The sequence below is a fragment of the Equus caballus genome, chromosome 27, assembly GCF_041296265.1.
Source record: "Equus caballus isolate H_3958 breed thoroughbred chromosome 27, TB-T2T, whole genome shotgun sequence".
Classification (NCBI taxonomy): domain Eukaryota; kingdom Metazoa; phylum Chordata; class Mammalia; order Perissodactyla; family Equidae; genus Equus; species Equus caballus.
The window spans coordinates 27,213,269-27,238,483 of NC_091710.1; the positions used below are offsets into that span (position 1 = coordinate 27,213,269).

A 25,215-nucleotide genomic window follows, 5' to 3' on the forward strand; every position below is an offset into this window, starting at 1 on the left:
AATCTTACAAGTCACTTTGAGACATGGCGCCTGCGGCTTACTATGTCTTATACCACCGTCCCTCCGCTCCCCATTCCCCCAGCCCGGGCCTTGTCCCAGCCCACACAACTCCACCACCATGCAGAAATCTGGGACGACTACACTTTAGACACCATGTCAAGATTCCAGAAGGTTTGCATGGTGTATTATCCCTCTTATAAGTCCCTTCATAAGACTTAGACTGAACACTGTCAGCCTGCAAGCCCTGAGACTGTTGCTAATCATTCACAGAGTCACACTATGGTAGGGGGACCTTGAAAGGTCACCTAGTACAGTCCCCTTCCTTCATTTGCCTGAAGGCGAACCAAGCAGGGTGAGACACTGTCATTTTGGATTATGATTTTAACTGAATCAAATCTAGCAGAGGACACATTTGAGAACTTCATAAATATTATCTGACTGACTGCATCGTGACCCCTCCCAGGCAGACAGACACGGCTGTATTCCGAATCCTTCACAGAATATCACTCACCCCAACCTGCTCCTGCACTTAAGACCAATTTTGACAGAAAACCCTGAGAGTGTACTTTGAATTCAGCCCTTGTGTGTTTTGCTATCTGATTTGTTATGGAAGTAGCTTTTCAAAGTTGTGTGCAAATCAGTCTTGCCAATGGGCCACCTTTTTTCTTTTCTTTTTTTTCTTTTTTTATACAATGGAAAAGTTAAGTGGGAAAGGGTAATTTCTGGCAAATCCTTCTTTAAAATGAAAAAATCCTCCCAAAAATAAGTTGTTCAAGTTGATATGATCATATTCCGATTTTTACACAGACAACGCTGCGTCACCCTTACTGCACAGATTCACTGCCACTAGTTTTCCTCAGAGCAGGTGGCACCTCCCAAGTCCAGATGCTAATGCACTCAAGAATTAGAATAAAACAACTTTGGGGGTTTTAACCTAACTTCAGGTTTTGCTTATTGCATGCTATCTGAGAGCATTTGGCAGGGGCACAGCGAGGCTGGCAGGCTAAGGCTAAGACATCTGAAAGTGATGCATTGCTAGAATGACACAAAGAGACGTGCAGAACATCTGTTTAGAACTCTGGCTGAGCTTAACAGTATTTTCTTCCTTCTAAACCACTGGAATGGAGATTATGCCAGGTAGCAAAATGAAACTCTATTAAAAACAGGTGAGATATATAACCATTCCCCAGGAAGATAAATTGAATACAGACAGGCTGTGAAAAAATTGGGGTGGTAGAGTTCTCCCGGATACAGTGAGAAAGGAAGAAAGAGTGAATGGGGCTGAACAGGGCTGAGGTCCTGAGACAGAGATCTGGGTCACAGGGCACTCAGGGCAGAGGAGTGGGGTGTTCCCCACTCTGACACAGCTCTGGTGTCATCGTCATTGGCAGTGTGGTGTTGTGGGAGCAGTGCAGACTCTCAGGGCCAGAACTGGATTTAAATCTCGAACTGTCTTCATTCTATCTGTCACCTCAGTGCTCTCCACAGTAAAATGGGAATAATAATGTCCTTGAAACTTGGTACTTGGATTATACATGATAAATATAAAGCCAATAGCAAAGGGCTAGCACGAGTTCAGCATCAGTAAATGGTAGCTAATAAATGAAATTATAATTTCAACATATTATGAATAGGATCATCATCATTTGTTCAGAGTAAAAAAATGACTGTGCTACTGCTTGGAGACATGTCACACCTCCAAATCAGAAAGTCTAGTGAATTTCAGGCGTGCTTTAAGGGCAAAAATTAAGAATCTTGTGTCTAGTCCTGGCCTCCGCTTTCTGAGACTGATGGCAAGTTAAAACTTCACTTTCCTGATATGTAGAAAGACGAGCAGGAACCAGAAGACCCCTATGGGCTCCCTAGCTTTCACCCACTATAAATCTGCAGAAGAACACCCAAAGACATTCCAGAGAAATCCATGTGAAAGGATTTCCTAAAGCAGAGTAAAATTTATTCAAAGGGCTGCTGCTCTACCAAAGAATTTTTTACGCTAAGGTCCAGCATGTTTCGTGCGTCAGCGTGCATACTTAAACAGAAAAGGCTGGAAGCTTCTGGTGTCCAAGAGAGCTTTAATCTCCCGGCACCAGCAGCAAAATTGAATTCTGCTGTATTTTGTTAAATACCAGAATCTTGACAGCAAGCTGCTGTCATAGAGCATTTTCCCAGCCTGAAATGTCCGATCAGAGATTGTTCTCCCATGAGCTCGAGAGAAGACTACCTACTGACCTCACTATCTTTTGCAAGAACTGCCCGTTCCATACTCCAAGTTTTTTTCTTCTGTCTGCATAGGCATTTTCTCACAAGGCTCAGGAACATGCATGCACTTGGTCTTGGTCAATGAAATCCTCCACTTGAATGTTACCTTTCTCCAAGGCCGTATTCAATGACCTCTTAGTAAATCAATCCATCAAGGCCATGGTTCTTAATGTTGGCTGCACATTAGAATCATCTGGGGAGCTTTTTAAAAAATACTCATGCCTGAGCACCACTCCAAGAGCTCCTTATTAACTGGGGTTTGTGTTTTTGTAATTACTGAGGGCACCACCACTTCCTAGCAACAAATCTGGGGCTCTGTGTTCTCGACTTCAGTTACTCTCTGTCTCCTGAAAAGGCTGTTGGGTGGCTATAGTACACAGATGGACTCAGAAGGCTCTTTCTGTATCCTGCAGGCAGAGAAATGTAATTTTGATCCAGTGGCAGCTGAGCTGGAGTTTGGGAAAATCATAACAGATTTCCCAGGGTCTAACATACATGGAGAGGTACCTTCTGGGTAAATGGAAATTGATAAGACATTATAACTCAGTCTTATAATTTGTGTATTTACGAGTTAAACATGTAAAAGTGTTTTTTTTATTTTATTTTTAATAGTATCTTAAATTGTCATGTTTTCCTAAAAAAATCATTTTTCTATTTACGTAGTTTATTACACAGTTGCTGTGTCCAAAATAAAAAAAATATTCACAAGTGCAAAAGGAAAAAAAACATAATTTCTACCACCAAGAGGTTATCATTAATGTTAAGTTACATGTACAAATATCAGCTTTTTTCCTTATGATTTGATACATATATAAGATGATGTGCATGAGTATATGCTTATACATATATAGCTGCAGGAAACTACATAAAATTGACAGTAATTGACCTTTTTTAGCTAAAAAATATAAAATTGTCTTTTATATATTGTTCTGCAATCTGCTTTTGTCTTTTAATACTGTAATGCAACTATTGCTTTGTGTCTGGGGCTTGTATGTGTGTGTGTGTGTCTGTAGAAGTATATATATTTATATATGAGAGAAAGGGAGAGAGAAAGAAGGAGAGAGAGACAGCCATCCTGCCTTTTTATTTTTGGTGGTGATTCATTTCTTTTCTACCTTTCTTTAGTTTCTTGCTTCCTTTGTTATACGGATGCTTCCAAAGCATTTCCATGGTGTCCATTGTTCTTAAGAGCTATTTATAGCTGCACACCTAGTTCCCCCCACCCATCCACATCCAGCCTTATCCTTTCTCTGCCAGGGAATAAATGTGTCCAGCTGCATGTAGCCCACATCCTGGGGATCTAAAAGAACAGGCCTGAGGAGAGATGGCACGTGTGGACAGATGGGTTCAATCTCCCACCCATAGAGGGGTACGGGGTGCTCTTCAAAATCTGAGTTGGAATTATTTGAAATTGGCTCCTATGTGCTTTGAATACTACACAGATATGTTTGATACCAGAGTCTATGTTGTTTTTTTAGATTCAGGCATAGAGCCACTCACTGTGGACTAATATCCACCAGGACAGTAAGCTGGGACAGCAACTCTCCAACTAGGCAGCAACTCACAGATGTCATTATAGTTAATGACTGCCATTCTTTTATTTCACTAAACCAGTCATGTCCCATGTTTTCATCACCAAAGACCATTTTTACTATTCCCTTCTTCATACATCATATGCTTTGAAATCTTTTTCGTCCCCTAAAAAAAGACACGTGTTGGTTGTCTTATTTTAATTTACCCACCAGAGTCTTTGTAATCTTAAATTATTTAGGAGCTGGCTCTGAAATCTATGGAATAGTCAGTCTTTTCTGTCCATTCTCTGGCTATTTCCTTGTTCACTGGAATTATTCCCTAACATCAACAAGCAGGAATCTACCATGATTCCACATTGCCTCCAAGTCATGGGCCAACTACTCTGCCTACATTTACAGTCTTGTACTAACTTGTCCCTCCATACAAAATTTGACTCAGTTTCCACAGCACCTCAGCACAAACCCATGGTCTAGTTCAATCAATCCATTAGCTCTCCAGACTCACTCAGTGCTTTTGCCCATGCTGCTCCCTTTCCTTGGTGTGCCCTTCTCCCTCCAAACGTCCCATATAAAAATGTCCTGTCTCCAAGGCAGAGATCAGTTTCTGATTCCTTCATGAACTCTTTGGTGCTTGCTCTGTTTGCGGGGATCTCTTCCTTCTCTGGACAGCTTATCTTAGTTGTAGTCACTGAAATACACTGTGGACATTTTTTCAAAAACGCTCATTTGATTTATTTTATACTTTTGTCATCATTGTTCGTTATGGGTCTGGAAATGGAAATCATATTTAAATGATTAGCTTACAAATAATTGGTACTGAAACCAATCACAGCAAGAAAAATAGTGGGGAAGATGAAATTAAAAGCTATTTTCTTGATTATTTACCGACTGGCAGCAAAGACATTGAAGTTATTGATTACCAATGTGTTTCATTTATTCATGCTTTCTGGCTTCCCCCATCACTAGAAATAATCAAGAACCAGTGTTACACCCTCTGAATGCTACCCAAGGCTGCAGGAAATCTCTGGACCTGGCAAGTCTACCTTGTATTAGCTCTGGCAGATAATTAGATAAACACGAGGCCTGCTTTGCATTGGCAACACCCCTGCGAGTGTAAGTCAGGCACACATATGACAAGTGTGGATTCTATTCTCCTCTCCTCTGGGAGCTGAAAGTTCACTTAGGCAGTCGAACATGCAGAAACACAACCACCAGCTCTTGTATACACTCTAAAATTCTTCCAATGATCAAAAACGCAGAAAAGTGGAAAGAGCATAAAACATAGCCCATCTCTAGTTTTCACCCATTTTAGTTTGAATTTTCTCATTGCATTTTTCTTTCTGGTTCATTTTTTAAAGGTCCTGCTCAGAAACCACTCTTCAGAGACCACATTTACTGCTCGTATTACTGGGTTCGTTCAATCTTCCTTCCTCATGCTCCTCCCCCACCCCCAAGGCTTCCCAGTCTGTACAGACTATCACAAGATCTATTGCCCTCTTTAAAATGCACTCTGAGCACATCCCTGGTGGGCAAGTGCAGAAAATAAGATTCCTCCCCGGGTTTTCCAGTTGGTATTGTCTGTTAGAGAAATCTCTGCTCTCCCCACAGATACCTGGATAATTAGAGAAATTTCAGGATTGAATGGCAAAAACACCTACTTGAATAAAAACTCATAAGGTTTGAGATGCACATTAGTAAACAAAAAACAGCTATATTGACATCTTCCGCATAAGAATTGTTCAAGATTCCATCATGTTAACTAGGGGAAGTCAGACAGGTATCACAACAGATGGCTCATGGAATGTCACTTCTAATGACAACGACCTTTCAGAATTGCCCCTTAGCCAAAGCACATGGTTAGTGTGCATTAGGAGATGTAGTCTTCCCCATTTCTTCTTTCAAATTTGAGAACTCTTTATAGGAATGTCCTTTGCATTTCCCAAACTTAGACAAGTAAGTGTATATAATGATTATGTTCACAAGTATTATTTGTATATTTCATTTTTGAGCTAAATCATTTAAATTTCTATATTTCATATCATCTTTGTTATGACTTTCTACTCATTCTCATTGATTTTTTGAGTTTGCTTTTGTGATGGATGGACAGAGTAAAAATGCTCTCCGGTCACTCCAAACACTTTCAAGTACGTGTCTACAAAGACTTTCTTATCAGAAATTGGTCTCAAATTGGTAAAATGTAATGTTTCCAAACACTTTCAAGTACGTGTCTACAAAGACTTTCTTATCAGAAATTGGTCTCAAATTGGTAAAATGTAATGTTTCCAACTCTCCTCCAGGGGAAGATGCATATTAAAATCACTTTTGTGTCCTATGACTTATTTTACTTTGATTCATTCCCTTCCATCTACAATAAAAATACACATACACACGGAGGCAAAACTTAATAAAAATATTTAGAGTCTATAATTCAAGCTTAAAGGAATAATCTACCAGTTAATGTCATGATGATCACTTTCCTTGCCTTAAGACAGGAGTGATATACAAATTATTTAAAAATTATTTTAAAATATCCTACAGTGTAAGTGCCAGCCTTGACATGGAGTCATGGTGGCTTTCTGCTATGTCCAGGTTTCCTGTTGTGTTCCTTTAGCTGTTGGACCATAGGGAGGTCTGAGTAGGGAATGGATGGGGATGGTGGTTGTTAAAATGGCTATTTACCAATTGCTAAGAAAATACTTAGCAGTGCCAGCCTGGTGGCGCAGCGGTTAAGTTTGCATATTCCGCTTCTTGGCAGCCCGGGGTTCGCCGGTTAGGATCCCGGGTTCGGACATGGCACCACTTGGCAAAAGCCATGCTGTGGCAGGCATCCCATGTATAAAGTAGAGAAAGATGGGCATGGATGTTAGCTCAGGGCCAGTCTTCCTCAGCAAAAAGAGGAGGATTGGCAGTAGTTAGCTCAGGGCTACTCTTCCTCAAAAAAAAAAAAAAAAAAAAGAAAGAAAGAAAATACTTAGCAACCAATATACACAGCCTATCAGTCCTGTCTTACCAAAAAAAAAAAAAAGCTTACAGAGAAATTGTGACATGAGAACCTTTGACTTGTCAATTTCTTTAAGCTTTGTCAGTCCTCATGCTGGCCACGTATTTACCGACTACATTACAGACTAAGCCACTTGCATGTAGAGTATATATCTTTGTTTTCTACCCATTCCCATTCCCTAGAACAGTAAATGGAATGGATTACAGTAGGTACTCAATAAATATTTGCTGAATGAATGAGTGCTGCTAAGCCTTGTATGTAATTTCAATTACAAACACTACAAAGTCAGGGTCCATAAATTTCCTATGGTCTGTATAAATTCCTAGGACATTGTGCTTCTCAATGAAGGGATTGGAGTGGAATGCAAGAGGCCTGGTTTGATAACTCAGTTCTTAGGTGAGGCTGGCAAACTGCTTTGTTGGGGCAGGGTATGGAGTTACCTTTGTTTCATTATCTAAAAGTCATCCCCCCAATCTCTGCAGAAGAATCATCCAAATGGTTAATTTTAGGTACCACTGAATTACAATTTCTTCTTAAAACTGTTTAAAAAGCATATCTGAAAACACTGACATGTCAGTGGTATTATTTTCATTTTTTTATATATACATGTATAAAATATGAAATACATGTATATGCACATATATATGAAAGCTACATTTGAGATATAAAATTATAATGACTTCATGTTTTTATTCTAGGATAAAATTTGGAGATCATCTAGCCCAAACTCCTTGTTTTATAGACATGAACACGAGACACGGGATCTTGAGAAATTTGCTCCGAGTCATGCACTAGTTAACAAAGTACCTGTACTAGGACTCCTGACTCCTAGCTCAGAGTCCTTTTTGCTACCCCATGATCTCTCTCCAAATGAGCAAGGCAGTTGTCCATTCCACTGAACACTAACATCGTCCTCTACCAAACACATGTATGCAAGGCCAGATCTTTTCTTCTTATAATACTGACACTTCTCTGGAGAAAGGGAAAGGCTAGGGTTAACGATAATGTGTATTGATGTTAATATCATCTTCATTTTATGTATCACCTTTCTCAATGATCTTGAAGAGACACATGTATTTAATTTGTAATTTAAAGAGAAAAGGTAGAATCAAAACAAAGAGGTTTCTCCTATCTCTATTAATTCCTTTTATTCAGCACACCCCAGAGGCCACTGAATTCTTTATGGGAGTAGATTACTCAGTTTTAAATCACATCTCTGATTGGGTTCTTGCCATTTCTTTTATAGCTGGACCACTCTATGATCTCAGACATTAAATCTTTCTCGAGTCCAGACTAATATTTCTTACTCAGGGTTTTGTAGTGTTGAATCTTGATTAAACATACTACAAATGTAGAATTTGGAATTCACAGAATTAATAATATGGGGATAGTTTGTTTTATGTGACAGAGAACCTAAATTTTGGAAACTTCCTGATTAGAAGGAACCTTGGATATCAGTAGTTACTGACATCCAAATCTATTAAATATTGGAAAAAACATGGCAAAATTGCTAATTTGGGGATGTGGAAATGTGGAATAAGGGAAATACTAGACATGTAACCAATGTCATTGTTTCAGAATGACTGGCAGGAGAGTAGTAATCCTGGGATCTGTAGATTGCTATATAGCCTGGTAATGTGTATATTGGCTTTTTTTGTCCCCAATGAGAAAGGGCTTTTGAATTTGCATTGACAAATGAGGCTTTGCTTTATAAAAATTTTTCTCAGGAGGCTGTTAGAACATGTGTATTTCATAACATGAGGGAAACCTCCATATCCTGCTCCCAGTATGGTGAGGACTGATTTTTTCACTTAGGAATCATCCAGGCCCCTCTCCTGGACCTTGCCCTTGAGTTATTTTTATTCAGTGGTTAGAATCATAGAATTTTAGAACTAGTTGGGACCTCATCGATCACCTGGTCTGTCTCCTCCTCAGGACCAAATCCCGCATGCAAACGAAGATTGGAAAATCAACAGCTATTCATTCACTCACTTATCAAAAGTTCTGGGAAAGGATATTGGAACTTTGTTCTGACGTGGAGTGTAAGAATCCTCATGAATTGCCGGGGTCCTCCTAAACTCTGTTTTCCTACAACTGGCAGTATGTCTCAAGTTACTGCTCAGGACTCGTCTGTATAAAGAATGCAATTTGCGTCTCTTAGGGATTTTGATGCCAAGTACATTCTATTAGGAATACTATATTAGCCAGATATATCAGGACATGTTTTAACAAAATATTTAACGTGTCACATTGTTCATACTTTTGCAGAACACAGAAAATATAGCTTTTCTGCCACAGGAATCTCTTTATTAGAAGATACACACACAATATAGTTATTATTTATCCAAACGGAGTGCTTACTACGGATGCTAAATGCTCTATTAGAAAGAACCTTTCCTAATAGACGCTATTATAACTTTATTTTATAGAGGAGTAAATTTAGGCTTAGAGAAATTAGTAAACTTTTGCTCATAGTATTGCAATCAAAATGCGAAATCAAGCAATGGGACCCCTGATCCCTGCTTCTTTCTTCAACCTGTTCTTTATCTATGGGATAAATGGTCGAATCCTGTATGCTCAGTTCATTTACTTCTCCCAATTCTCAGTTCGTGTCCATTTCTTATCTTCCAATAAGAGAATAACCAGTTTCAACTCAGAATCACAGAGGAGCTTGGAAGGCTATTCAACCTTGAAAGCCGGATGAACCCAGGCCCATCCTGGGCCCAGCCCTCAAGGAAGCTCAACTTCTGTACCTTCTAACAATCCCCAGTTCGGAAGCGCCTTCCAGTGCTCCTTGGGGATGTCATCGACAAAATATTTCTCTTTTCTCTGTAATGGATTTGCATTCCCACCCACTTTCTGGTTCTATGTCGAAAATTCCACTTCCTTAAGAAATGTTTTTAACCTTTCTAATGGGTTTTCTGTCTCCAATTTACACTGTCACGGGGATCTGTTCATATTTGTCTGTTTAGTTTTCTTGGGTTTATGTTCTGTTTTTGTCTTTTTTCTCTCTCTCTCTAAGTAATGTGATCTGAGGTAATGTATCCTGCTCTCCAGCTGCCCAAATTTAATTTTAAAGTCCTTCCTCTTTGCCATGATGTTTTATTTCAATTCCTCTCATAAAACGAACAAAGTTAACAAGATGTCTTTGAGAGAAACAATCTTCCAGAGATCATGTTTCTGAGGCATGACACATGCTTCCTGTCCAATTCCACCAGAAAACTGGAAGCATAGTATGAAAGTATTTATTGAAATATGTTGGAGGGAACAGTGTATGGAAATAGGAAATAGGAATAAGAAGAAGTGGATGGAAGAGAGAGACAGGCAGAATCAATGCCTTGACTTCTATTAGCTGAGAATGAATTTCTTACCTAGGTTATTCTATCACGACGATGTACATAGAGCCAAGGTCTATGAGGAAATAAACAGAAGATGGTGACAGAGGAAAACTCCTGGGTGACAAAGGGCATGTTAAGTGTATCAGAGCTGGGTGATAACCACGGCCACAGATTTTTAATGGCTTGCAAAATACACATCAATCATGGATCAATGGATGAAGGCCAATCCTTAATCGGAAGGAGGATTATGTTCAAAAAACAATCAGATGTCATCATCTTTTTATTAACAAGGCATAAAAGTAGAAAAGCCTAGAGTAAGTGGAAAACAAAGAGGGGAGAATTTGCGTGTGTGATTTATTCTTTATACTCTTTATGCTCAATTCCACTCAGGATTTGGCACTCGAGTGCAAGTCTTCTTAGCACGAGGCACAAAAATGATAGTTTTTAGCCTTGTAGAACTGAAAAAAAAAGGCTTTCACTAAGACTCATAAGTATCGAGATATCTCTGCTTTATTTTCTTTTTTAATTAAGCACAATGGAAACTTTGGTTGTGAGCCACTTCACTCTGTCTTGTTAAAGCTTGTTACTCACTGGTCTTCTTATTGGGTCCCATAATGGGAAAGTGTTTTTTTGGGGCATAGGGGAGAGATTGTTGCTAAGCTGCTAATGACACCATATGTGTCCAAATCTACATTCTTATTATTCCTGTGTGTCTGCAATATGATATCCACATTTGCTATGCAGTATACATGAAGGCAACCCTGAATTAATCAGTTGTTTGTTACGCAGAAAGGCAGTTATTGGGAATTTCTAGGAAAAATCTTTATGTAAAAAGGAGAACCTACTATGTACTATAAATAGAATAGAAATGGGTCTGTAATATTCAAATGACTTGGAAGAATTAGCAACCAGTAGGAAACTTCATGACAACTTAAGGATGCATTGTGTTAGCATGTTCTCTTGCTGATGCCATTTTCATGTCTTTGCTATATAGTTTCACTATGCCATAATTAAGCAATTGTGCAGTGCAGCTGGCCCTGAAATATGAACTTGTCCAACAAAAAGTTTAAGAATGAGTCAAGTATGATTCCTGACTCTTTGCCCAAAGAAAGGAAATGATGGGTTTTGTTTTAGTAAAGAGAAATTCATCCTTTATAATCCTGTGTACTGTACAAAATACGCCTTCCGTAAACCAGTAGCAAAAAGTAAGAGTCGTTTCGGATGTACTGAACTAACTCCGGAATGAAAATTCTCTTCTTCAGTGCCCTAGGATATACAGAGAAGGGACCCAGGTAATTACTGTAATGGATAACAATGAAGCTTAGAATGGTCCAAGAGAAAATGCTTACCAAGGCAACCTTTATTTTGATGTGATTACAGGCTCACCTTTTCAGGTGTTTCCTTTAGGTCATTTAAGAAGGTCATTCAAAAGACAATGTGGTTAGATTATTAGATGTGGCTTGGGATGTTTATTTAAAACTGCTATTGTATAGATGTCTTTATCCTTGATGTGATTTCTAAACTGTCAATTCAAATTTTTCTTATCAATGTACCCATCAGAAACGAAAACAAACCACCATTGAACTGATATTTCAGTGTTTGAAGTGTCAATGTTGAACTGACCTATCTTACATCTTGACAAGAAGGACAGATTAGCCATCAGTAGCTCAGCCTTGGAGACTTCCTCTCTCTTTCAGGCCCCTGTGACATTTCTCTGGCTTCAGTCCCACTACACATCTGGGCACTAATCCCCTCTGAAGAAGATCCACTTAATCTTTTGAAGCCAAAGCCCTGAGTTTCATAGCTGCTGGAACAAAGGGAGGGGGAGCAGGCTTCTCTTTTCCTCAGGATCATACTAAACACCACAACATTTCACCCTTCTCTTCCTGTCATGTGTATGTTATTTACCTCTGGCTGTGATCCCCAGACCATGGAAGTAGCTAAGTTCAGCAAGTAGAAACAACATCGGTCAGAAAACTACCTGATTCTGGTGTTTAAGCTTAGAAAGCATGGATCCACAAGTTATTGTTTCTTGACAATTATACCACATAATTATCTTTCTGGAAAAAAATAATGCTCTAGCATAAAGGGCTTGGCTGTTTAGTTTATGCTTTCAATTTGAATCCTTGGACTAACTGCTATTGGCAAAACTGCCTAATCTTACTCTCACCTGTCTCGGAGCATTTATTTTCTTGTTGAGAGCATTTAGGTGTGGCCATCTGTGATAGCATAACACTAAGGTTCTGCGCTCCAGTCACAATTGACCAAGCAACAATCACACCCAAATATTAAAGTGATCATTCAGAGCTGGCAGCTCCATCTCTAGGAGAAATGCAGCCCTCAGGGACAACAAGGGAAATCCAGATGCTTTGTTGAAAACTAAATAAAGTCAAAGAACTGTAGGTCATCCGAGTGCCAAGCAATGTCATTGTTAAACCTCTAAGATGAGTTGGGAATTGAGGAACTGTTTTAGGGTCATGTTTGGCATAAAGGGAAAAAATTAGGATGAAGGAAATTCCCAAATTGCAACATGACCTAGATCCTTCACAAAGCTACTGCTCCATAAAGCTATTGCCAAATGTCATTTTAATCAACTCCAGCCTTCATTGGATCTCTATCTTGAGAGCACAGCTAGTTTCACCAAGAGCAGTCAGCCAGAGTAGCAGCGAAAAGCACAGAGTGATGTTGGCATCATTATCTGCATTGCTGTTCATTACTTTCTGCAGAGATAATAAAATGTTATCCATTTTTGTTGACATTGGTAACCCACTCTTGTCTAAAAGGACAGAATATATCCTGGTGTCAGGCTCTTCCAAACACACCTCTTTCCCACTGATATGTAAATATATCTCATTCTTCTCTGTGATGTCATAGGAGATTTACTCTTTTATCCTTAAAAATCTTAGTCACTGTAACCATCAAGAGTCTCTGATTGTATTTGACAGACATATTAATGTGCATACTATGGAGGTAAAAGATAGTAGGAAAACCATTCTTAGATAGAAAAGGAAATACATGAATGAATAGAAAGGAAAGGCTCACATAGCATTTTAAACCCATGGGGCGATTTAACAGAGGTCTTACTTCCCATGCTGAACACATTCCAAACCTCCTTGTCTTCCTAGCTATTTTATTTCCACTACACAAAAATAGAAACAGAATACCCACTATACTACACATATGTGACTAAAAACCGTACACAGTCAATGTCCATCATAAGGGTTCATTGAGTAAACAAATGAATTGCTTAAAGTGACTGCCTGAACTATGGCCAAGACTGGCTCCAAAGAAAGAACTAAGCTTTGGAACTTCACAAGTACATATGCATCTGAGATAGTTAATTTTATGTATCAACCTGACTGGGCCATCAGGTGCCCAGATACTTGATCAAACATTATGCTGTGAGGGTGTTTTCAGATGAGATGAACCTTTAAATCAGCAGACTCAGAAAACCAGATTGTCTTCCATAATGGTGAGTGGGCCTCATCCAATCAGTCGAAGGCCTGATCCGCCCCAAGTAAGAGAATTCTCCTGCCTGACAGTGTTTGAACTGGGACATCAGCTCTGTAGATTTTGGACTTGTCAACCTCCATAATAATATGAGCCAATTCCTTATAATAAACCTCCTTATATACCTATCTATCTGTGTGTATATACATGTATATACACGTACAGCGTATATGTCCTATTGTTTCTGTTTCTTTGGAGCACCCAGATGAATACACATCTCAGACTTTAGAGTTGGAATCGAGGTGGGCCAGTATACTCTCAGTTCTGGTAGTTCCTTTCAGCCCTAAACAGAACTCTTACTCAAATGACAAATGACTACATATTGCAATACAAGTGCAAATAAATAACATTCATGTATTTAATAATAACTTTTTCTTACTTTAGGAGCTAACTATTTTCTGTCTTCAATCAGTAACTCTAAGATTAAGCCTTAGTCAACTAAGGTTGAAGTCTGATAATCCATACACTTTTTTCCCCAAGTGCAAGTTCAATCAGTGGTTGATAAGAAAGGATATTAATATGATACAGAAAATTCAACCAGTGACCAAAGAGTTATATTATGAATGGCTCCTTAGAAGACAAATGAGATTTACAGTCCTAACTGTATCAATTAAAAAATATGGCTATGTGTTTAACAAGTAGTCACACCTCAAAGGTATATTTCAAATAAACCGGTGCTAGTCAAGTGTAGTCACAACCACATTTCCTTAAAGCTCTTGTTATGGAGCTTGTGTTAAATTTCCTTACCTGTTGGAAGGGAGAAGGTGTTTTGAGGAAGGCAAATGGTTGGGATGTACGTATTGGGGATCACAGCCCTGCCATCACTGAGAATGCTGGCTAGCTTGGCTTCTATTACAGTCCCTTGTCTTGCATCTGACACATGCAGGTCACTTAGTACTGGTACTGAACAAAGCAAGGCACTGTGGGGTATTAGTAAGTGCTCCTTTCAATGCATTGACAATTTAAACCAATGTATTAACCCTACAGATTTGTTTTGAAAATACAACAGTTAGCACGTTTGAAGATGCTTGCTTTTAAGGGTACTCAGTCACATTGATGCAGAAAATTAAATCCAAATTAGATACTTCCTTCATACTGTCCTGTTCTCACATAAAAGTGACACGGATTCCTGAAAAGATGACCAAATATTGAGCCACAATATTTTTGGCTGGATATTTCCCAAGAAGCCAACCCAATTGTAGAGAATAAGTCTGCCTTGAATCTCCTGTTTCCTAAGGACCTAAGCAAAATCAATACATTTTAGCTAACTGAATGGGAAAATGGAGAAGAGATTAATATTTATTGAGCACCTACTCTGTCCCATGGAATATTCAAATATATTCTTTTATCACTGAGTCTTGACAATAACCAAAAATAGGTTCCATTTTTGGTACTTACAGTCAAAGAAGTTAAGCAGTTAAGTGACTTGTCCAGGGTCACAAAGCTAGTAAGGGATAGCACCAAATTAAAACTTGTCTCTATGTGACTCTATTTGATTCTCTCATACTTTCTCACCCAGGCAGACAGTCACCTGGAGACCATAACAGTGTAATCTCAGGAATAAAGCTAAGGCTTGGGAGTTTCAAAATGAACATTCTATTTCGTGCTCTGCCAGACCAATTCGATACAAAGCCACCCAGTTCCTCAGGCGGCATTTTTTTCCCCACCATTTGTAAGATAACCATCACAATATATGTCCCATGCCACAGATCCATGCTTTCTGGAGATTATTAAATGCTTTACAGTACTGTAAAATTCTTGGGAGAAATATAATCATATGGTGATCAGTATCAGAATTTCACCAAACTTAAGAATGGTGGCTCCTAAAGGAAAAGAACAGCTAAGTTAAAAAGTCTACAACGTTTTCTCAAATCATTCCTCTTAAAATCTTACCTGATTAGATTAGTAATTAGTATACACATTTATGACACTTGCGGCGATGAAATATTTAAAATTACCCCATCTCTACTAAAAATGTATTTGTCTCATTTTTCACACTTTTCACCCATTTTCTTTCAGTCTTGGTAATTTTGTTTTCTACTAACTTATCTCATCAAATTAATGGTTGTGACAGTTCTTCTCATATTATGGACAAACACTGAAGACGTGAAACAGAAGGTGTTACCTAGAATGCAGAGACCATCCGTGCAGTTTTCGGATTCCTGGCTTAGACCTTCACAGAATTTGCCCCCATTTCTTGGGGGTGGTGCCGTGCACTCCCGGATCCGCAAATGCTCACACTCTGGACTGCAGACTGACCACTCGCTCCACACTTCCCAGCTCCCATCCACTTCAAAGGGAAACGACAGGAACCATTATTAGAATGAATTAGGTAGCTATAAGGAGACTCACCCCAGGACTACTGTTGTTCTTACAACTGAATTTTGAAGAACTAACCACTACAACAAAAACAAAATAATGTATCTGTTTATCTTCTCTCCATGGTTTCTTTTCTAAACAGATAGGCTAATGAATGCAGTGGTGTAATTCTCTTGCTATTTCAGGATGAGCCCTATGACTGAATTTCAGCAAGCATTCGAATTACCAGTGCCCTTGGGTTGGCTAATAATATCATTATCCACTCTTTCTCAGTCTTTCATGCCCAAGTGCATCTTAGACGGACAGATAAACTACGTGCAGTAACCACTGGTAATCACCACTTGGTATGGGTTGACAGTATAGAACAGAGAATGGAATGAACTCTCTATAAGCTCTAGAAATCTCTAAACAATAAAAAGTTAAACTGATATATATTGATAGTATTAAACTAAAACAGGTCAGTCAAATCCCAAGACACTAGGACTTACATAAACAGAGTTTCTTGGGTCATGGATTGCTGCCATATGTAGCAACAAACAAACTGAATCCAATTCCACTACAAATCAACCCTAGAAATGACGACAGCTGTTGGAAGCAACTGTTCCATTACTCCCTAGGAATAGTCCAACCATGCTTATGTGGGCTATTTAAGATGCTTTAATTTTTAATGTAGAGCAATTAGTTGAGAATAGGGTAACAGCAAAAATACTGAACTTGAAGCAAAATGTCTGACTCCTTGTTTTGGTTCTGTCATCTTATTAGCTGAGCAACCATGGGCAAATCACTTAGACTCACTTTACCATTTCTGTCAACTGGGGATAAGAAAACTCACAACACAGAATTCAATGACGTTCCATGTGTAAAAGTATCTTGCACAGTACCTGGCACATAGTAAGCACTCAATAAATGTTTATTGAATACGAGTTCAAAATGAAACTCCGAGAATATGCTGCTGGTAGGAGCCTCACCTTGGGTTTGAGTGGAACTAGATTTGAAATTTTAAAGACATGAGGCTCTAGTCCAGTGTCCTCAGAGTTAATGTTTTATAATGCTTGTGAGACTCAGATCAATTTATTTCTCAGTGGGAGGATATGCTTCCCATAAAGGAAGTCATCTTCCATCTCATCTCTTTCTTATTGTATAAATCAGGTTAGAGCCAGTGAGAGACAAACAAAAGAACTTATAAACGCCATACTTGATAACTGAAGTCTCTCTCTATTCAGAAAGGAAAGCAAACATAGACCAAATGTAAAATATAAACTTCTTTGATACTGTACTATTTCTGCCAATTGCACTGTCGATAAATACAAAACTAAGTCTGATAAGGTCAGTTGGTTGGTAACCAATGATAAAGGGTCAAATTTTTGGTAACTGTTTTCTGCTCACAGACAACTCAATCCCCGCTAGCTATGATACAAATGAATGCTACAACATGGGAGAACCCAAGGAGAGAAGGGGATGGCTTAGCCTAACAAAACACTGGTAGTGTAAAAATACTTCAAAGCATTTGGCTTATTGATGGTAAGTGTCCAGGGTCATTGAGGATTTAAAAAAAAATTTGCCTCCAAACAGGGCTATTTCACCCATGTTCTTGCCATTACAATGAGTTCCATGTTAGCACTTTGGACAAAGGCTCCATTCTAAGAACTAAGGAGTGGGTAACTTTGGGAAGGAAGGTTATATTGAATGCTTCACACCAGCTTAATAGTGTTGGTGGATCAGAAGGGAAAAGGTGATCTACACATATCTCACCAGGACAAAGAGAAGTGCAGGTTATTTTCTGCACTGACATGCCCTCACAAAAGGCCCCACCATTGAGAGGAGCTGGGTTGGTGCAGGTCCGGGAACGTTTCTGCCATCCTCTACCACAGCGAACATTGCAGGCTGACCACTCTGTCCAGGAAGACCAGCCTCCATTCACTGAGAGAGAAAAATGGGGAGGGGAGAAAAAAAGGAGAGAGGTTTTTACTGATTGCCTACTATGTGCAAGCCACTGTGCCAGGTGTTGTGAGTTGGGCATCCAGGGACCAAGAGACTGTGCGGACGCCCACTGGTTCTCCATCGTGGGGCACAGTGGGGCTTCCCTCATCTCTGCGCCTCAGTCTACTCATATGATATAGGAGGAACACAGAGAATTTTCTTTGCAGGGAAATTATGAAAAATGCGAAGAACTCATCAAAATATGTCTAAACCACTTGAAAATCCAGAGTATAAGAAGAAAATATCAGCATTTGAATTTCTACTACTTGAAGCGCTTCAAAAATAAATCCCAGGGCTCTTCTATTATGGAAGGGATTGCCTTTACTTAGATAACTGGGAATTTCTTTTATATAACACCTGAGATATTTAGCACATAGTAATGTTTGTTTTGGGTAGCTCCAAGAGAGGAACTGCTTACAGCAGGACTGGAGAGGATGGGGGTGCATATTGGGTTTGGGAAGGAGGGGAAGCAGAAGTTGCCCACCTCAGTTATTTTCAAAGATAAGCACAATAGAAGAAAATAAACAACTTTTAAAATTATTTTTAAAAGAGAGAGATTGGAAATGTCATTGACTATCTCAGAAGTCCAATACTGGAGGGAAGAGCAAACACATTAATGGGAATAGAAGTGTAGTCTCACCTTCCAAATAAGAGAGGCAGGAGAGAACGCTGTAGCGGATGACCACTAAAGTCCTCTCAAGTTCTTAAAGTTGGAAGTTTTAATAAAATACACTTCCCTCTACTTCTCTGCTTTCCATCCTCCCTATCCATTCCTGGCCTTTGGGCTGGTCTTACCATAAACCACCACTGTGGCTGACAGGCTCCTCCTCTTGGCCACGATGTTGGCTGCCATGCAGGTGTAATTCCCTGAGTCCGAGAGCCGAGCCTGCCTGATAATGAGGTTGTGGTCAGCTCTGGTGTCAATGTTCTCATCTTGTTCAGAGTCAATGGGCTCCTCATTTTTTAGCCATTCCACCTATAAGAAGAAAGGAAAGTTTACTTTGCAAGTCATTAAAAAAATGTCTTTTCTGGAATTGGAAGGTGAGCAGTTCCGGTGTGTCGGAGAGAGATGTACTAACATACAGAGCAGTAGCAATGATTTTTTTAAATCTTTATTCCATTTCTCAACCCTTTTATTTAGTAAATTTCGTATGTTCAGGAAATGAATACTCAAGTTAATAAACTGGAGGCAGTAAAAGAACATAAATATCCTATTGACTTTGACCCATTTTCTAAAAATGCAGTGGAAGAAAGAAAAGAGATGACTGTAATTAGGTCATTTCATTATATTTTATTTTATTACAACTCTGGTGATGATGACAATGTTTCAATAACTAGTCCAAAATGGAGTTCAGAAAATCAACACAAATATGCAGAATTTGTATTCTGTGCTGAGAGGATATTATGTTGTCAGACAAGGTTTCAAGTCAATATGTTTGCACTTAAATTTTAATAAAGGCATGATAATGTATAAAAGCCGATGTAATACAGATTTGGGCAATCATAGGCACATAAATTAAATTTCCCTAGTTTTGGGGATACCTTTCTTTGTTGATCACTTATGTCATTCCTTGAATGATTCAAGAACAATTAGGCCGGGTTAGGCACCCGACACATTTAAGGCCCAGCCTCTCTTCTGGAGGAGCTCACTTGACACATCTTCTGAGCGTAGGCTAGTCCCATCTCTGATTTCTTTTCTCCAGCTTGCTCTTGGAGAACCTATTTCCCTCTTTCCAGTTCCTCCATAATCCTATCCTTGGCCCAAACTTCTCTTTCCTTGGACACGTGAAGAAGACACACATGGAACCTTCTACTACTTCGATGCCCATCCTCCTCCCAAGTTGAGGTGCACCGCCCCTAACTGCCCTATTTTCTCAACCAGGCCAGTCTTCTCCCAAACTAACTGTTTGCCTTCCTCATTTTGTCCTCTGCTTCCACATCCAAACAACATTTGCACTCTCTAGTGCCATCTTGGTAGCACTAGATACATCTCTTGCTTGAAAACAACCATTTAGCAATAGTTATCAGCATATGTTATACACAGAAATTTAACGGACATATCAAAACTGTAATTTAACACAGAAAGCAATGGCAGTAACTACACCACAGAGACATCACAGAGAAGCATATGCATCAGGGGACTTTTCATCATACTCTGCCAACCATTAGCACAGATAATTGAAAGTTGGTTTTAGAATAAGATGCCTAATTTCTTATTTAAATCTAAAGAATTCTAATTTATCACCAATAAATAAGTGGCATCTGTTATATAACAATATGATTTAATAAGGATTTTTGATTTCTACAGAAAAGGGATTTATCAGAAGAGAACCTATAATGATCTTTTAATACATATCCCAAGTACTACCCCATTAATGAGAGTTGGAGTACCAAACATCATCATCATCCAAAATCTACCCTAGAAAAGGTCAATTTTAGAAAAGAAAATGATATCAAATAACCAAAAGGAGAGATCTGAGAACTTCTTTAAAACATCAAGAAGGGCTGGAAAAGCAACATGGTGCAGGTCCATGAAGCAAAGAAGCAAGCTTGCCTACCAACCCCCGGAAGTTCCTGGTGATGCCCTCAGGCATTGTTAATTTCCTGCTCTTGCTATTTGTGGAACCTAGAAAGCTGTTCCCTCATGTTCCCACCTGAGTCATAGTCTGTTTCCATACTTACCCCCAAACAACTGGTCAGGAAGTTGGGAAAGTCTGGCCCTGTTCCATAAGTAAATTATTTCTAGTGAATAAAAGCCAGAGAGAGCCCTGGGGGCAGTGTCTCTGGAGGCGGAACTCAAAGGAGCCCCAATACCTGGAAATCAAAGAAAGCTTTCTCCAACCAATCTTGGCAAAAAGGAAATTAAAGCCACAATCATCAAGTAGAGGTCTAGCTTCAAATTGAAAACGCTTATAAAAATAAATCACACACAAAGTTAAGTGGCCAGTAAACTAGGAAAATACTTGCCACAAATTTGATAGACAAAAGGTTAATAATATGATGATCTGAGGAATAATAATCTGACCAGCTCAAGTTCTCATATAAGTCGATGATAAAATCCCATCAGAGGTAATAGCGCATAAAGATAAGAATACGTTTCATTGAAGGAAAAAAGAAATACATGGTAATTAAACAACTGAATAAATATTCTACACCACTAATAAAAAACTGAAACAACAAAATAATTAGATTTTTCCTACGAAAATAGCAAAGATTAAAATTACACACACACATACATATACACATAGTTTTTATTTTTGCAGTTGGTTTGTTTTTTGCTGAACTTGGAGAGCACGGGGCATTTCCACTATTGATGCTCTATCATAGTCCCTTTCTAGGGCTTCTGCAATAGCTCTCAACTAACTGGGCTCTCTGCTGCTTCCATTCTTGCCTCTACAGTTGATTCTCCACAAAAGGATTAGATCATGTCACTTTCTAGCTCGAAATCCTTCAATGGCCTCGAATCCCACTTAGAACAAAATTGCAAATCTTTACCAAAGCTAACAAAGTCCTTCTTGGTCAATTCTCCATCTTGGATTCTGCAAGTAACTCCTGATTACCCGACGGAAGCCCTACTGGACTCCTTCCTGTTCTAGAAAACTCAAAGCAAGTTCCAACCTCAGCACCTCAACATCTGCTGAGCCCTCTGACTGGCAGGCCTTTCCCATGGGTAGCCCCATGGCTCAGTTCCACTTTTCATTCAGGTCTCAGATCAAATGTCACCTCCTCAGAGAGGTCTTGCCTAACAATCCTTCCTAATAGAGCAAGCCCCCTTCATCCCCTCATTCTATATTAATTCTCTTCCTAGTACTTATCTCCATCTGATAGTCTTAAAGATAGTAATGACTTTTGTTCTTATAATTATGATCCCAGAAATTTACCAAAGGAAAGTATTAGAGCCACAAACAAGATTTAAAAACAATAAATTATTTTTAGTAGGAAAAAAAAGAAAGGAAAAGAAAAAAGTATGCCAAATAATAGAACTTTGTTTAAATAAATCACAATTCAATTACATGCTTTAATATTATCTAGGCACTAAAAGTCATGATTCCAACTACACAGTGAAAACACAGAAAATGTTCATAATACATGAAAGAGTCAAAATGGAAAATTTTATGTTTTGTGTTATCATAAATTTGTAAAACAAAAAAAGAAATCACAAACATATATATATATATATATATATATATATATATACACTTTTAAAAAAGGCTTGGAAGGGAATACAATATGTTTATAGAGATTTTACGAGAAGACGAGAGGTGACTGTTCTTTTCTTCCTGGTGGCTTATTGTCACACATTCAAGGAAAACCTATTTAGTAATCTGAAAAAATCACTTCAACTTAAAAACATCTCTTTTACTTATCATGTAGCACAGTGGTTTCCAAATTTATGTTTAACCATAGAATGTTTCCTCAATTTAAATCTTATCTGAAAACCTAAAATGAAAAACAAATCAATAAGGAAAGATCTTACAATCGATGCAGAAGTGAAGGACCCTGAGCTGCATAAGCTTGGCCACACCCGGGGCCACGGTTTACACAACTCCAGGGGAGACCACTCACATCATTCCCTGACCATGTCAATCATGCCCCACGGAGATGTTCAGTGCACAACCTGTACCACCAGTTAAGTTGACCCTGCCATACAATCTACCCACTCCCCACCCACATGTACTATGGACACAGACAATGGTTGGCTGCTGGGTATTTCCAGATCATAGTTTGAAAAACATTGATATAGGATGAATGAGGTATGGTAGGTATATGTACATTCCGATATACTTGGTTTTTATGGTATCATGGCTGAGGTCCATCAACCCAATTATGTCTGTAAACAATCAGCACATGAGTAGATTCCTAACTGTGGGCCTGTTTTCTATTTGTAAACTAATAGTTCATCCATTCAACTGATGGCAGGATCTTTATGAGGAAATCAGTTTGGTATTTTCTGGGCTTATAAAAGTGAGAAATTGCTCTAGGATTTATGCTTTTGTCACTTAGAGAAATTTTAAAACATTTTTGATGAGCTAAGTGCTGCTAATGTAGAATAGTTTAATAAATAAGATAGAAAAAGCATTCTCTACCCCGGCAGTTGCAAACTCAAATGTTCCTGGGGGCCAGGGAGGGAACATAAATTACAGAAGTGGCGCTGGGTGTGAGACATCCATGTGCATTGCTTGCATATTAAAGACAAGGGCTGTTCTTCATTTCCACCAAGGAATGAGCTCACTCTCATTTTTCTTAAAAAATATTATTGCTTTCTGTCTCCTTTTGTTTTCCCACTTTAGAGATATGAGTAATTTAAAAAAATAACAATGAGCACAATGAAAAACGACAATGAACTCATTTTTGCTTAAAAATCTCTTTTGCTTTTAAAGCATCACAGTGGTCCTCAAATTTATGGACTACTTAGCCTCAGTGTCAGGATGTATGGAGAAGTGGTGATGATTATGACAAAATGTAGATTACACGGCCTGTGCTGATGTGCAGCCACGAGTCAGGTTCAGACGATCTCTTTCATCTTTCATGAGAAGCCAAGGATGTGTATTTTAATGTAATATTTCTTGATTCTAACACGATGGCTCATATATTGCAAAATATATTGTGAGGGCCAAACCAAATATATCCATGAACTAGAAGCAGATTCACTCCTTCTTCTCCACAAATGTGACAATATACCAGCTTTCTGGCCCCCCGTGAATATTATCACAAGGAGGGGCTTGTGTCCCTCACTGATGTTAATTCCTTTTCATTGAATCTGCTTCCCTCATCATGCTAGAATGTATGGGTCACATGTCGTTGCCCACTCTCAAGGATTTCTCGTGGAAATGACTGGCAACCATCGAAGAACTTTAGAAGTTATATAGGGTATGCTTTCTGCAAGTATCATAAGGGCATGTGTACTGAGTTCAGAAATTATTTTACAAGAAGTTGACAACACTGGAAAGCCCTAATTAAGCTCTTAACAAAAGCAATACAAATTTTCAAATTAGCCTTATGGGATCAATATGTTGAGCACCTTGAGGCTAATCGACATTTGTTTCACTGATCCAAATGGCTTCATGCTAACAGGTTATCTCTTTGACCAAGAGGCGTAACATTCCAGAAGGTTGTTGGAGGCATTCACACCTGAGAGAAACAGTTTTTCATCTGGTTTCTACTTACTTGGTTTGTATGGATAATTCCAGTTAGGAGCATTTGAAGAAACTAGTTACTTAGAGGTAATGAGCTTATGGATTTGCAGGATGCTGGCATTCACTAGCATAGTGTTATGTACAGATGGTCTGCAATTTGTAGATTTTTCCAGTTTATAAACAAATCTGGAAAAGCAGACCATCAAAGACAATTAGATTCTAAGCCAGACAGCAGGTTCCTGATCAGTCATTCTGGGGACAGAAGGTATGTAATTGACGAGCCTATAGATTTTCTCAACAACAGGCAGCATGGTGCAATGCAAGGGGAAAGAGGCTCTTTTGGAAGAGTGATGGGTTTATGCTTTGTGGGAGATTCTTTTATCTGAGACCTGGATTACATTTGAAAATGTTTGCATAAGTCCTAACATTTCACCTCTTCTGACCTTTTGTCAAAAACATTTACGTACATATATAAACCTTACACCTAAATGTGTATTTCCATCAGACAGCATGTCAGAGTTCTAATGTTCCTGTTCTTGTTCTTAATATTCCATAAGAGAATGAGAAGGTGAATGGTGTTACTAACCATTTAGAAAGATGAGAACTAGACAGAAAAAGAAAGTCACTTTAATAAGCTTGCTCTCTTCCCAGGCAGGATCCCAAGCCTCTTGTCCTTTGAATTCTAGATAGCATCAACTTGGAACTCTCCCTTCGTATCCCATAGAAAATGCCAATGAGGGCCATTTGTTGATATTATCTACCAAGGGTTCCTATCTCTTAATTCTAGTCTTCTCTCTTGGGATTTGCTAGACTAAATATAAAATATCGCAAAGAGTGGCATCCCTCTACTCAGATTGGAGCATGTTTTCATCTAATGTTAGTTTAGGCCATTAGTTGCTTTGCTGCTTTCAGATTACATGTCATTTGTCCTCTCCTCTCTCCTTGATAATATTTCCTTCGAGTTATTTATAGCACTACTCTCATGTTTCCCCTTTTGTCTTCCTTTTCTTTCCAGACTGTATAGATTGACTTTAAAGCCACCTACACTGTGGTTTTTTCAATTTAGCTCCACTTATCTGATTATGCATCACAAAAGGAAGCAGAAATTCAGCTTAATTGTGAAGTCACAGCAGCAGAAC

At 38.8% G+C, this 25,215-nt stretch overlaps 1 protein-coding gene across 9 annotated transcripts in view; it reads right to left on the reverse strand.

The window, feature by feature from the left end:
* UNC5D (unc-5 netrin receptor D) overlaps positions 1 to 25,215 on the reverse strand; it is a 490,573-nt gene that overhangs the window by 88,899 nt on the left and 376,459 nt on the right. For 4 of the 9 annotated variants that reach the window (XM_023630496.2, XM_070253540.1, XM_023630494.2 and 1 more), the window contains exons 5-7: positions 18,735 to 18,915; positions 17,712 to 17,879; positions 15,766 to 15,930 (exon numbers count right to left, since the gene is read on the reverse strand). In XM_023630496.2, coding sequence (XP_023486264.2) covers positions 15,766 to 15,930; positions 17,712 to 17,879; positions 18,735 to 18,915 — 514 coding nt within the window. The remainder of the gene's footprint in view (positions 1 to 15,765; positions 15,931 to 17,711; positions 17,880 to 18,734; positions 18,916 to 25,215) is intronic. The other 5 variants (XM_023630502.2, XM_023630501.2, XM_070253543.1 and 2 more) reach the window with 2 other exon arrangements.